The sequence below is a fragment of the Salvelinus alpinus genome, chromosome 27 (assembly GCF_045679555.1).
Source record: "Salvelinus alpinus chromosome 27, SLU_Salpinus.1, whole genome shotgun sequence".
NCBI lineage: Eukaryota > Metazoa > Chordata > Actinopteri > Salmoniformes > Salmonidae > Salvelinus > Salvelinus alpinus.
The window spans coordinates 5,411,596-5,428,258 of record NC_092112.1 but is presented as its reverse complement, the minus strand read 5'-3'; the positions used below and the strand labels follow the sequence as shown (position 1 = coordinate 5,428,258).

Below are 16,663 nucleotides of genomic sequence, written 5' to 3'. Positions count from 1 at the left end.
ACACCTGTCAGCAACGGGTGTGGTTGAAATAGCTGAATCCATTCATTTGAAGGGGTATCCACATACTTTTGTATATATAGTGTAACTTGCAGGATATCATGGTAGCTAATGTATTTACTGCTGCTGGTAGTAGCATTCAGGTTAGCATGTGGCTAGCTACCATCCGCAAACAGCATAGTTCTAGACTTTTTGGTTCTAGATGTTCAATGTCTACTAGGATGGTAAAGGTTTATCTTGATTTTGTGTAATAGCACGAGAAGTGCTGAACTCCTAATAACACGGCACCAGATACCCTAGTTTCAGACTCCTCATTTTCTTTACACCTCTGAAGACTCTAGCCACTTCCAGTTGCCAGTCGGAAATAACAGAGGTGTTATATCTCTAAACACTGCTGTTTTTCCATCCACTGTTGGAAGTAAGGATATAAGGGTAACCATGGTGGAGACTGGAGTTACTCTGACATTCTCACAGCCACCCTCCCTTCATTAGCAAAAAAAAAAAGAAATTGCACTGTATTGCCCCCGGACCCCCTCAAAAAGTTTTCAAAAGTGTGATAAAATACAAAATAAAATACCGCATCTCTGATTAAATAAAAAGATAGAAATGGTATACATAAATAAAGTCCCAAACCTCGCACCAAAAATTTATGAAAATAACAAACCAAAAAAAAAAAAAAATCCAAGCTCTCCTCAACAGTGCAATACATATTTATAAAAAAATACACAATATAATTTATATAAAATATAACAATAAAGAGAAGTAAAATAAAGAGGGTAATGTTCTGTGTGTGTATACTGTATGTGGGTGAGCGAGTGGGAGTTGGTGCAAAAAGTCTCTTGAGAAGCAGGTGTGAAGAGCGAAGAGGGAAAATAGTCTCTAATGTGCAAGTGATTGTCTGTGGTCGGATGTTCTGGGAAGGGCTGTTTGCTTTTCGCTCTGACGGTGCTTTTTCTCCCTATTGGCTCTTCTGCTCCGGTCTGCTGACGTTATCAGGTCCTCAAACTCACGGAAGATCCAGGGTGGGGAGGTTATTAAAAAGACATCGGGGTCCTCTGGGTCTGTCTCCACATTAGCCATCATATCTTCAGTTGCAAATCGCTGCTTCTCTTCAGCTGAGAGTTATTTTGGCTGAATGGCCATAGCCTGTGAAATTACAGGAGGCAATAAGATATTCTGCACAATAAACAAACGGTCTTGAACACTGGAATCAAAAAAAAAGAAAAAGAAAAGCACACCCTAAAAAGTGGAAAAAAAGTCTCAACTTTTCAAAACTCAGTACTGTATTTATAATGCAATGATTGGGCCGTTTAAAGGAGTGGACTAAGGTGCAGCGCGATTGGAATACATCTTTTAATTCAACGAAGAACACTTAAAAAACGAACAAAATAACAAATTAACAAACGAAACGTGAAGCCAACGTAGTGCTCACAGACAACTACCCACCAATATAGGTGGGGAAAAAGGCAACCTAAGTATGGTTCTCAATCAGAGACAACGATAGACAGCTAAACCCGGCCCAACACATAGAAATACAAATCATAGAACATACAACATAGAATGCCCACCCAAATCACACCCTGACCAAACCAAAATAAAGACATCAAATTTTATTTATTTGTCACATACACATGGTTAGCAGATGTTAATGCGAGTGTAGCGAAATGCTTGTGCTTCTAGTTCCGACAATGCAGTAATAACCAACAAGTAATCTAACCTAACAATTCCACAACTACTACCTTATACACACAAGTGTAAAGGGATAAAGAATAACATAAAAAGCTCTCTACGGTGACAGTTTGGTTTACATTCATAAACTAACCGAATGATAGCTCATTCCGTCTTACTCGATGCCCGGTGCAGTCGCTGGAGGAGTGCTCTGCTGTAGCTGCTGATGTTGTTGGCATAGTTGTCATCAGCTTTTCGTTCAGCTTTTCGTTCATATCAGTCGGTATCTGATCCATAAGTTGTTGGAAATCCATGCCCTCGTTTAGTTATGCATCCTTCCTTACCTAATTGTATCAAGAGCCGCTTGTCTCCTTTGCTATATTTAAGTAGGCTTGGTTAGCTAGCTAATGTTAGCTAGCTAGCTACCAAGCTATCTGTTCTTCCACCAACATTGGGTAGCAAACGTTAGCTAACTTTGCTTGCCAGCTAACATTAGCTTGTTTTAGTTAAAACAGGAACGTGCGATTTCTTACTCCTACAACTAAAATAGATGCAACATGTTAACTAGCTAGCTAGTAACGCTAGTTACTGACTATATTGGCTGTGCTAATTGTACTTATCTATCTATCTATCTAGCTAGCTAGCTACTTCTGCTAACATTACAACTGCTACAGTGCTAGCTAGCTTGAGTGCTTTGTTGACAAATAATAGGACTACTTTTTACCTTATTGCGGAGTCGAATTCGGAAGGTTGTGGTAGTGGGGTGTAGAGTATTGCTGACCATTATAAATGTTATCCGTAAACATTTCCATGGCTTGGTGCGACGGGTAGAAATTCTGGGAGTTGTTCATTTTTAGCTACTTTAATACAGTCGAAGTCGGAATTTTACATACACCTTAGCCAAATACATTTAAACTCAGTTTTTCACAATTACCTGACATTTAATCCTAGTAAAAATTCCCTGTCTTAGGTCAGTTAGGATCACCACTTTATTTTAAGAATGTGAAATGTCAGAATAATAGTAGAGAGAATTATTTATTTCAGCTTTTATTTCTTTCATCACATTCCCAGTGGGTCAGAAGTTTACATACACTCAATTAGTATTTGGTAGCATTGCCTTTAAATTGTTTAACTTGGGTCAAACGTTTCGGGTAGCCTTCCACAAGCTTCCCACAATAAGTTGGGTGAATTTTGGCCCATTCCTCCTGACAGAGCTGGTGTAACTGAGTCAGGTTTGTAGGCCTCCTTGCTCGCACACGCATTTAAGTTCTGCCCACACATTTTCTATAGGATTGAGGTCAGGGCTTTGTGATGGCCACTCCAATACCTTGACTTTGTTGTCCTTAAGCCATTTTGCCACAACTTTGGAAGTATGCTTGTGGTCATTGTCCATTTGGAAGACCCATTTGCAACCAAGCTTTAACTTCCTGACTGATGTCTTGAGATGTTGCTTCAATATATCCACATAATTTTCCTCCTCATGAAGCCATCTATTTTCACGGTTGGGATGGTGTTCTTTGGCTTGCAAGCCTCCCCCTTTTTCCTCCAAACATAGCGAGGGTCATTTCCAGAGGACATTTCTCCAAAAAGTACGATCTTTGTCCCCATGTGCAGTTGCAAATCGTAGTCTGACTATTTTATGGCGGTTTTGGAGCAGATTTGACATTTGCTCAGTACGTTTTCGCTCTCTCTCTCTCTCTCTCTCTGTCTCTCTCTCTCTCTCTCTCTCTCTCTCTCTCTCTCTCTCTCTCTCTCTCTCTGTGTTTGTTTAATAAGAATAATATAATATCAGATCATGTCTAGAGTTGTTGGTGTTACACTAGACTATATACTGAGTGTACAAAACATTAGGAACACCTTCCTAATATTGAGTTGCACCACTCTTGTCCTCAGAACAGCCTCAAGTATTCGGGGCATGGACTCTACAAGGTGTTGAAAGTGTTCCACAGGGATGCTGGCCCATTTTGACTTCAATAATTCCCACAGTTGTGTCAAGTTGGCTGGATGTCCTTTGGGTGGTGGACCATTCTTGATACACACGGGAAACTGTTGAGCGTTAAAAACCCAGCAGCGTTGTAGTTCTTAACACACTCAATCCAGTGCGCCTGCATCTACTACCATATCCCGTTCAAAGGCACTTGTCTTGCCTATTCATCCTCTGAATAGCACACATACACAATCCATGTCTCAATTGACTCAGAGCTTCAAAATGCTTCTTAACCAGTCTCCTCCCCTTCATCTACACTGATTGAAGTAGATTTAACTGGTGACATCGATAACAGATCATAGCTTTCACCTGGATTCACCTGGTCAGTCTATGTCATGGAAAGAGTGTCCTGAATGTTTTATACACAGTGTCTACTTGGTCTTTATGTCGTAATGTGTGTTCTTCAGGCTGAGACGCAGGCCAACCAAGAGGCTGTGATGAGCGTGATGGAGGACCTATCAGAGCCAGAGTTTCAGAAGGAGGAGGAGCCAGCAGCCAGTTTAGCCACTCCCACACCCCAGCAACACACAGACCCTGCCTCTCCCACTATCGCCATGACGCCAGAGCCTGTTGCCAGGGGCCACCGGGCCACACCCAGAGATTCAGAGTACAAGGTAATTGTATAAAAAAAATGTAACCTCTATTTAACTAGGCAAGTCACTTAAGAACAAATTCTTATTTACAATGACGGCCTAGGATGGTAGAGGGTTTGGTCTGTCTGGTGTTATAATGTATAACATGTGTTTATAATAGGATGGTAGAGGGTTTGGTCTGGTGTTATAATGTATAACATGTGTTTATAATAGGATGGTAGATGGTTTGGTCTGGTGTTATAATGTATAACATGTGTTTATAATAGGATGGTAGATGGTTTGGTCTGGTGTTATAATGTATAACATGTGTTTATAATAGGATGGTAGAGGGTTTGGTTTGGGCTGTCTGGTGTTCGGGAAGCTGCGTGGGTTCTCCTGGTGGCCCGGGCGCATCGTCTCCTGGGTGATGAGTGGGAGGAGCCGTGCAGCAGAGGGAACACGCTGGGTCATGTGGTTCGGAGACGGGAAGTTCTCTGTGGTGAGTTAGAACCCTCAGAAACATAAGTGGAACCCTTAACCTCTACTTAATCACCCTCCCGGATCCGGGATCCTCCTCATCAGAAACGCTGACTAGCATAGCCTAGCCTAGCGCCACAGGGAATATCATATAATATAATTTCATGAAATCACAAGTCCAATACAGCAAATGAAAGATAAACATCTTGTGAATCCAGCCAATATTTCCGATTTTTTAAGTGTTTTACAGCGAAAACACAACATATATTTATGTTAGCTCACCACAATAGCCAAACACACAACGCCATTTTTTCACCGCAAACATAGCTTTCACAAAACCCACAAATAGAGATAAAATTAATCACTAACCTTTGAACAACTTCATCAGATGACAGTCTTATGACATCGTGTTATACAATACATTTATGTTTTGTTCGAAAATGTGCATATTTATAGCTACAAATCTGGGTTTTACAACGCAGCCATCGTCACCAATAACACCAAATTGTCCGGAGAGATTTTACACAGCGACGTAATCTAACCAAAAAACTCATCATAAACTTTGCTGGAAAATACATGTTGTACAGCAAATGAAAGATACACTTGTTCTTAAGTTAGAACCCTCTGTCAACTTCAGCTAGGACCCTCAGAACTTTCAATTAGTGTTATAAGTTCTGTAAACATCCATCTCTCTCTCCAGGAGTGTTTTAAGTTCTGTAAACATCTATCTCTCTCCAGGAGTGTTTTAAGTTCTGTAAACATCCTATCTCTCTCCAGGAGTGTTATAAGTTCTGTAAACATCCATCTCTCTCTCCGGGAGTGTTTTAAGTTCTGTAAACATCCATCTCTCTCTCCAGGAGTGTTTTAAGTTCTGTAAACATCCATCTCTCTCCAGGAGTGTTTTAAGTTCTGTAAACATCCATCTCTCTCCAGGAGTGTTATAAGTTCTGTAAACATCTATCTCTCTCCAGGAGTGTTATAAGTTCTGTAAACATCCATCTCTCTCCAGGAGTGTTTTAAGTTCTGTAAACATCCATCTCTCTCTCCAGGAGTGTTATAAGTTCTGTAAACATCTATCTCTCTCCAGGAGTGTTATAAGTTCTGTAAACATCCATCTCTCTCTCCAGGAGTGTTTTAAGTTCTGTAAACATCTATCTCTCTCCAGGAGTGTTTTAAGTTCTGTAAACATCTATCTCTCTCCAGGAGTGTTATAAGTTCTGTAAACATCCATCTCTCTCTCCGGGAGTGTTTTAAGTTCTGTAAACATCCATCTCTCTCCAGGAGTGTTATTAGTTCTGTAAACATCCATCTCTCTCCAGGTGTCAGACGTGTGCTTGTGCTGAAGTCAGGTGCAGGAGAGCAGAGAGTTGTGAACATACTTTATTTCGTCAGGAGAGATATACAGACGGACACAGCTGCGTCCAAAAAACCTCCAACCAACAAGGCAAAGTGTAAAAAGCGCAAAAACAAACAGGCTTCGTGAAAATAACACGAGAGAAAACGCTACGCAGGCCTAGTGCGTACAATAACACGTATCACACAAAGACATGGAGGGGAACAGAGGAATAAATACATGCAGTGTGATTGGGGGAATGAAAACCAGGTGTGCAGGGAAAAAAGACAAAACAAATGGATAAATGAAAAATGGAGCGCCGATGGCTAGAAAGCCGGTGGCGTCAACCGCCGAACACCGCCCAAACAAGGAGAGGAGCCGACTTGGGCGGAAGTCGTGACACCGGGAGTGTTATAATACTGTAAACATCCCTCCCTCCCTCACTCCAACTCTCCATCTCTTTCTCCCTCCAGGTGTGTTATAATACTGTAAACATCCCTCCCTCCCTCACTCCCTCCCTCCCTCCCTCTATCTCTCCATCTCTTTCTCCCTCCAGGTGTGTTATAATACTGTAAACATCCCTCCCTCCCTCACTCCCTCCCTCCCTCTATCTCTCCATCTCTTTCTCCCTCCAGGTGTGTTATAATACTGTAAACATCCCTCCCTCCCTCACTCCCTCCCTCCCTCTATCTCTCCATCTCTTTCTCCCTCCAGGTGTGTGTCGAGAAGTTGATGCCGTTGAGCTCCTTCTCCTCAGCCTTCCACCAGCCCACCTACAACAAACAGCCCATGTACAGGAGAGCTATATATGAGGCACTACAGGTACAAACACATGCAAACAAGCACTCACTCACACACACATTCATATACATACATACATAGTTAGTCACACTGTCATCATTACGTTTCCTTCACTGTGTGTGTTGTTGTATTTCTTTTGGATCCCCATTAGTTCCTGGGGTCCAATCACCATTACATACAATACATCAATACATATTACACCACTATATATCTACAATACATCAATACATATTACACCACTATATATCTACAATACATCAATACATATTACACCATTACATACAATAAATCAATACATATTACACCACTATATATCTACAACACATTATTACACCACTACTCTACTACTACATATCTACAATACAACACATTATTACACCACTACATATCTACAATACAACACATTATTACACCACTACATATCTACAATACAACACATTATTACACCACTACATATCTACAATACAACACATTATTACACCACTACTCTACCACTATATATCTACAACACATTATTACACCACTACTCTACTACTACATATCTACAATACAACACATTATAACACCACTACATATCTACAATACAACACATTATTACACCACTACTCTACCACTACATATCTACAATACAACACATTATAACACCACTACATATCTACAATACAACACATTATTACCCCACCACTCTACTACTACATATCTACAATACAACACATTATTACACCACTACATATCTACAATACAACACATTATAACACCACTACTCTACCACTATATATCTACAATACAACACATTATTACACCACTACTCTACCACTACATATCTACAATACAACACATTATAACACCACTACTCTACCACTACATATCTACAATACAACACATTATTACACCACTACATATCTACAATACAACACATTATAACACCACTACTCTACCACTATATATCTACAATACAACACATTATTACACCACTACTCTACCACTACATATCTACAATACAACACATTATTACACCACTACTCTACCACTACATATCTACAATACAACACATTATTACACCACTACTCCACCACTACATATCTACAATACAACACATTATAACACCACTACATATCTACAATACAACACATTATAACACCACTACATATCTACAATACAACACATTATTACACCACTACTCTACCACTACATATCTACAATACAACACATTATTACACCACTACTCCACCACTACATATCTACAATACAACACATTATTACACCACTACATATCTACAATACAACACATTATTACACCACTACTCTACCACTACATATCTACAATACAACACATTATTACACCACTACTCTACCACTACATATCTACAATACAACACATTATAACACCACTCTACACTACATATCTACAATACAACACATTATAACACCACTACATATCTACAATACAACACATTATTACACCACTACTCTACCACTACATATCTACAATACAACACATTATTACACCACTACATATCTACAATACAACACATTATTACACCACTACATATCTACAATACAACACATTATTACCCCACTACATATCTACAATACAACACATTATTACACCACTACATATCTACAATACAACACATTATAATACCACTACTCTACCACTACATATCTACAATACAACACAGTATAACACCACTACTCTACCACTACATATCTACAATACAACACATTATTACACCACTACATATCTACAATACAACACATTATTACACCACTACTCCACCACTACATATCTACAATACAACACATTATTACACCACTACTCTACCACTACATATCTACAATACAACACATTATTACACCACTACATATCTACAATACAACACATTATTACACCACTACTCTACCACTACATATCTACAATACAACACATTATAACACCACTACTCTACCACATATCTACAATACAACACATTATTACACCACTACTCCACCACTACATATCTACAATACAACACATTATAACACCACTACTCCACCACTACATATCTACAATACAACACATTATTACACCACTACATATCTACAATACAACACATTATTACACCACTACTCTACCACTACATATCTACAATACAACACATTATTACACCCCTACATATCTACAATACAACACATTATAACACCACTACTCTACCACTATATATCTACAATACAACACATTATTACACCACTACTCTACCACTACATATCTACAATACAACACATTATAACACCACTACTCTACCACTACATATCTACAATACAACACATTATTACACCACTACATATCTACAATACAACACATTATAACACCACTACTCTACCACTATATATCTACAATACAACACATTATTACACCACTACTCTACCACTACATATCTACAATACAACACATTATTACACCACTACTCTACCACTACATATCTACAATACAACACATTATTACACCACTACTCCACCACTACATATCTACAATACAACACATTATTACACCACTACTCCACCACTACATATCTACAATACAACACATTATTACAGACTACATATCTACAATACAACACATTATTACACCACTACTCTACCACTACATATCTACAATACAACACATTATTACACCACTACTCCACCACTACATATCTACAATACAACACATTATAACACCACTACATATCTACAATACAACACATTATTACACCACTACTCTACCACTACATATCTACAATACAACACATTATTACACCACTACTCTACCACTACATATCTACAATACAACACATTATAACACCACTACATATCTACAATACAACACATTATAACACCACTACATATCTACAATACAACACATTATTACACCACTACACACTACTACCCTACCACTACATATCTACAATACAACACATTATTACACCACTACATATCTACAATACAACACATTATTACACCACTACTCTACCACTACATATCTACAATACAACACATTATTACACCACTACTCTACCACTACATATCTACAATACAACACATTATTACACCACTACTCTACCACTACATATCTACAATACAACACATTATTACACCACTACATATCTACAATACAACACATTATTACACCACTACTCTACCACTACATATCTACAATACAACACATTATTACACCACTACATATCTACAATACAACACATTATTACACCACTACTCTACCACTACATATCTACAATACAACACATTATTACACCACTACTCTACCACTACATATCTACAATACAACACATTATTACACCACTACTCCACCACTACATATCTACAATACAACACATTACTACACCATTACTCCACCACTACATATCTACAATACAACACATTATTACGCCACTACTCTACCACTACATATCTACAATACAACACATTATTACACCACTACTCTACCACTACATATCTACAATACAACACATTATTACCCCACTACATATCTACAATACAACACATTATTACACCACTACTCTACCACTACATATCTACAATACAACACATTATTACACCACTACTCTACCACTACATATCTACAATACAACACATTACTACACCACTACTCTACCACTACATATCTACAATACAACACATTATTACACCACTACATATCTACAATACAACACATTATTACACCACTACTCCACCACTACATATCTACAATACAACACATTATTACACCACTACTCTACTACTACATATCTACAATACAACACATTATTACACCACTACATATCTACAATACAACACATTATTACACCACTACTCTACCACTACATATCTACAATACAACACAATATTACACCACTACTCCACCACTACATATCTACAATACAACACATTATTACACCACTACTCTACCACTACATATCTACAATACAACACATTATTACACCACCACTCTACCACTACATATCTACAATACAACACATTACTACACCACTACATATCTACAATACAACACATTATTACACCACTACTCTACCACTACATATCTACAATACAACACATTATTACACCACTACTCTACCACTACATATCTACAATACAACACATTATTACACCACTACTCTACCACTACATATCTACAATACAACACATTATTACACCACTACTCTACCACTACATATCTACAATACAACACATTATTACACCACTACATATCTACAATACAACACATTATTACACCACTACTCGGCCACTACATATCTACAATACAACACATTATTACACCACTACTCTACTACTACATATCTACAATACAACACATTATTACACCCCTACATATCTACAATACAACACATTATTACACCACTACTCTACCACTACATATCTACAATACAACACATTATTACACCACTACTCTACCACTACATATCTACAATACAACACATTATTACACCACTACATATCTACAATACAACACATTATTACACCACTAAATATCTACAATACAACACATTATTACACTACTACATATCTACAATACAACACATTATTACACCACTACTCTACCACTACATATCTACAATACAACACATTATTACACCACTACATATCTACAATACAACACATTATTACACCTCTACTCTACCACTACATATCTACAATACAACACATTATTACACCACTACTCTACCACTATATATCTCCAATACAACACATTATTACACACTACTCTACCACTACATATCTACAATACAACACATTATTACACCACTACATATCTACAATACAACACATTATTACACCACTACTCCACCACTACATATCTACAATACAACACATTATTACACCACTACTCCACCACTACATATCTACAATACAACACATTATAACACCACTACTCCACCACTACATATCTACAATACAACACATTATTACACCACTACTCCACCACTACATATCTACAATACAACACATTATTACACCACTACTCCACCACTACATATCTACAATACAACACATTATTACACCACTACTCTACCACTACATATCTACAATACAACACATTATTACACCACTACTCTACCACTACATATCTACAATACAACACATTATTACACCACTACTCTACCACTACATATCTACAATACAACACATTATTACACAACAACATATGTACAATATTACACAATATAACATGTTGAGTCATCTGCATACATAGACAGACTGGCTTTACTCAGAACCAGTGGCATGTTGTTAGTAAAGATTGAAAAAGTAATGGGCTTAGACAGCTGCCCTGGGGAATTCCTGATTCTACCTGGATTATGTTGGAGAGGCTTCCATTAAAGAACACCCTCTGTGTTCTGTTAGACAGGTAACTCTTTATCCACATTATAGCAGGGGATGTAAAGCCGTAACACATACGTTTTTCCAGCAGCAGACTATGATCGATAATGTAAAAAGCCGCAAAACAGCCCCCACATTATTTTTATCATCAATTTCTCTCAGCCAATCATCAGTCATTTGTGTAAGTGCTGTGCTTGTTGAATATCCTTCCCTTTAAGCGTGCTGAAAGTCTGTTGTCAATTTTTTTATTGTGTGTGTGTGTGTTTGTGTGTATGTGTTTAGGTGGCGAGCAAGCGTGCCGGCAGGCCTCTCCCCTCTTGTGATGGTGGTGATGATGCAGAGGGTGGGGGGGCGGAGCTACAGAAGCAGAACAGGAAGTTGATAGAATGGGCCATGACAGGCTTCCTGCCCAGCGGACCTCAGAGTCTGGACCCCCCTGATGGTACAAATACACACACACAAACACACAAACATAGACACACAAACACACATAAGTAAGTGGTTCCTGTTGTTTGACCATCCCCCCCAGAGGAGAGACACCCATATAAGGACGTGTATCCTGAGATGTGGGTGGAGCCAGAGGAAGCTTACACCCCACCCCCTCCGACCAAGAGGCCCCGCAAGAACGTTGCTGAGAAACCCAAGATCAGAGAGGTCATCGACGAGGGGACTAGAGGTATACACACACGCTAAAGTCTCTACTCAGTCCGACTAGTAGAATGCACTAGGTGGGTACTGCCTCATCAGTTTCTCTTGTCATGTCAGTCATTACAGACCTTAGAGAGATATTTATAACTTGTCAGAAATGTCCAGATGTCTAAAGCCTGGTCACAGCCGGAGGAAGCCATTGGAAAAGGAATCTGGTTGATACCCCTTTAAATGGAAGAAAGACGGGCCAGGAAACACAGATTATTATTTTTTTTTTTAAGAATCCCTTCCGGGTTAGATTTCCTCAAAATCAGTTTTGTTATACTCACAGACAATATTTTGACAGTTTTGGAAACTTTGGAGTGTTTTCTATCCTAATCTGTAAATTATATGCATATTCTACGATCTGGACCTGAGAAATAGTCCGTTTACCTTGGGAACGTTATTTAAAAAAAAAATCTGACCCCTAGCGTCAAGAGGTTAACCACTTGGCTATCTGCTGCCCAGAATGGGTCTTCCAAATGGACAATGACCCCAAGCATACTTCCAAAGTTGTGTCAAAATGGCTTAAGAACAACAAAGTCAAGGTATTGGAGTGGCCATCACAAAGCCCTGACCTCAATCCCATAGAAAATGTGTGGGCAGAACTGAGAAAGTGTGTGTGAGCAAGGAGGCCTACAAACCTGACTTAGTTACACCAGCTGTGTCAGGAGGAATGGGCCAAAATTCACCCAACTTATTGTGTAAAGCTTGTGGAAGACCCATTCGGAAGACCCACCCTTTTTCCTTTTCTGATAGAATATGAAAAGCTGTAGTCCGCGGGGCGGCTTCATTAATAAGAACAGCAGTTCTTATTGCAGTCTGAAGACAGCCACGTTCCAGTGAGTAACATGCAATCAACTTTGCGCTCAGTAATGAGGTCATTCAGGAGAAAGGTTTTACTAGTGATTGCTCTAACATTTAAAAGCACCATATTCAATGGCCACTCTGCCCCTGGGGCATCTTTCTCGAGGTAACCAATGGCCACTCTGCCCCTGGGGCATCTTTCTCGAGGTAACCAATGGCCACTCTGCCCCTGGGGCATCTTTCTCGAGGTAACCAATGGCCACTCTGCCCCTGGGGCATCTTTCTCGAGGTAACCAATGGCCACTCTGCCCCTGGGGCATCTTTCTCGAGGTAACCAATGGCCACTCTGCCCCTGGGGCATCTTTCTCGAGGTAACCAATGGCCACTCTGCCCCTGGGGCATCTTTCTCGAGGTAACCAATGGCCACTCTGCCCCTGGGGCATCTTTCTCGAGGTAACCAATGGCCACTCTGCCCCTGGGGCATCTTTCTCGAGGTAACCAATGGCCACTCTGCCCCTGGGGCATCTTTCTCGAGGTAACCAATGGCCACTCTGCCCCTGGGGCATCTTTCTCGAGGTAACCAATGGCCACTCTGCCCCTGGGGCATCTTTCTCGAGGTAACCAATGGCCACGCTGCCCCTGGGGCATCTTTCTCGAGGTAACCAATGGCCACTCTGCCCCTGGGGCATCTTTCTCGAGGTAACCAATGGAAAACCAAATGATTAACGTTCCAACCACGTTTTCTGACAGTCTCCAATCTATCAGTAGCAGATAACAGTTTGTATAAACTCACTAGAAGGTGGAGTTAAATTAACATCAATTATTAACGTTACAACTGCGTTTTCTGATAGTCAATCCATCAGACTGATAGGAGACGACAGTTTGTATAAGCTCACTAGAAGGCGGAGTTAAAGGAACATAAATTAGAGTGTTGGACTAGTAACCGGAAGGTTGCAAGACCGAATCCCCACCAACCCCTCTTTTACACTGCTGCTACTCTCTGTTAATCATATATGCATAGTCACTTTTTTTGTTATTACAGCCGGAAAGAACTTTTGGATATCAGAGAGGCTGTAACTCACCAGCACTACGACCAGGAATAAGACTTTCCAGAATTGGATCCTTTGTTCGCACCCCTCAGCGCAATTTAACTTGTTGCTGGGGATTTTAACAAGAAAACGCTACCGAAATTCTATCAACACATTTTAGTACTCGCGCTGGGAAAACACTCCACCACTGCTATTCTCTTTTCCGGGATACCTACAAGGCCCTCCCCTGCCCTCCCTTTGGAAAATCAGATCACGACTCCATTTTGCTCCTCCCTTCCTATGGGCAGAAACTCAAACAGGAAGTACCCGTGCTAAAGTCTATTCAACGCTGGTCTGACTAATCGGATTCCATGCTTCAAACGTTCTGATCACACGGACTGGGATATGTTCCGGGTAGCCTCGGATAATAACGTTGATGTATACACGGACTGGGATATGTTTAGGGTAGCCTCGGATAATAACGTTGATGTATACACGGACTGGGATATGTTTAGGGTAGCCTCGGATAATAACGTTGATGTATACACGGACTGGGATATGTTCCGGGTAGCCTCGGATAATAACGTTGATGTATACACGGAAACGGGGACTGAGTTCATCAGGAAGTGTATAGGGAATGTTGTTCCCACTGTGACTATTGAAACCTACCCAAACCAGAAACCGTGGATAGATGGCAGCATTTGAGCTAAACTGAAAGTGCGAACCACCACATTTAACCATGGCAAGGTGACTGGGAATTTTGTTGAATACAAACAGTGTAGTTATTCCCTCCGTAAGGCAAACAAACAGGCAAAACATCAGTACAGAGACAAAGTGGAGTCGCAATTCAACGGCTCAGACACGTATGTGGCAGGGTCTACAGACAATCACGGATTACGAAGGGAAAACCAGCCATGTTGCGGACACCGACGTCTTGCTCCCAGATAAGCTAAACACCTTCTTCGCCCGGTTTGAGGAGAACACAGTGCCACCGACACGGCTCCCAAGGACTGTGGGCTCTCGCTCTCCGTGGCCGACGTGAGTAAGACATTTAAACATGTTAACCCTCGCAAGGCTGCCGGCTCAGATGACATCCCTGTCTGCATCCTCAGAGCAGACCAGCTGGCTGGAGTGTTTACAGACATATTCAATCTCTCCCTATCCAAGTCTGCTGTCCCCACTTGCTTCAATATGTCCACCATTGTTCCTGCACACAAAGAAAGCGAAGGTAACTGAACTAAATGACTACCGCCCCGTAGCACTCACTTCTGTCATCATGGAGTGCTTTGAGATGCTAGTTAAGGATCATATCACCTCTACCTTACCTGACACCCTAGACCCACTTCAATTTGCTTACCGTCCCAATAGATCCACAGACGATGCAATCGCCATCACACTGCACGCTGCCCTATCCCATCTAGACAAGAGGAAAACTTATGTAAGAATGCTGTTCATTGACTACAGCTCAGCCTTAAACACCGTAGTACCCTCCAAACTCATCATTAAGCTCAAGGCCTTGGGTCTGAACCCCGCCCTGTGCAACTGGGTCCTGGACTTCCTGTTGGGCCGCACACAGGTGGTGAAGGTAGGAAACAACACCTCCACTTCACTGATCCTCAACACAGGGGCCCCACAAGGGTGTGTGCTCAGCCCCCTCCTGAACTCCATGTTCATTCATGACTGCGTGGCCACACACACCTCCAACTCAATCATCAAGTTTGCGCACGACACAACCATATTAGACCTGATTACCAACAATGACGAGACATCCTACAGGGAGGAGGTGAAGGCCCTGGCGGAGTGGTGCCAGGAAAATAACCTCTCCCTCAACGTCAACAAAATGAAGGAGCTGATCGTGGACTTCAGGAAAAAGCAGAGGGAGCGCGCCACAGTGGAGAAGGTGGACAGCTTCAAGTTAAGACCCTCATAAACCTTTACAGATGCACAA

At 40.4% G+C, this 16,663-nt stretch overlaps 1 protein-coding gene across 3 annotated transcripts in view; it reads left to right on the top strand.

Moving 5' to 3' along the window:
* The window catches only part of LOC139555916 (DNA (cytosine-5)-methyltransferase 3A-like), a 112,663-nt gene that overhangs the window by 33,040 nt on the left and 62,960 nt on the right, over positions 1-16,663 (top strand). For all 3 annotated transcript variants that reach the window (XM_071369288.1, XM_071369286.1, XM_071369287.1), the window contains 5 exons: positions 4,060-4,266; positions 4,565-4,723; positions 6,749-6,856; positions 12,476-12,635; positions 12,723-12,869. In XM_071369288.1, coding sequence (XP_071225389.1) covers positions 4,060-4,266; positions 4,565-4,723; positions 6,749-6,856; positions 12,476-12,635; positions 12,723-12,869 — 781 coding nt within the window. The remainder of the gene's footprint in view (positions 1-4,059; positions 4,267-4,564; positions 4,724-6,748; positions 6,857-12,475; positions 12,636-12,722; positions 12,870-16,663) is intronic.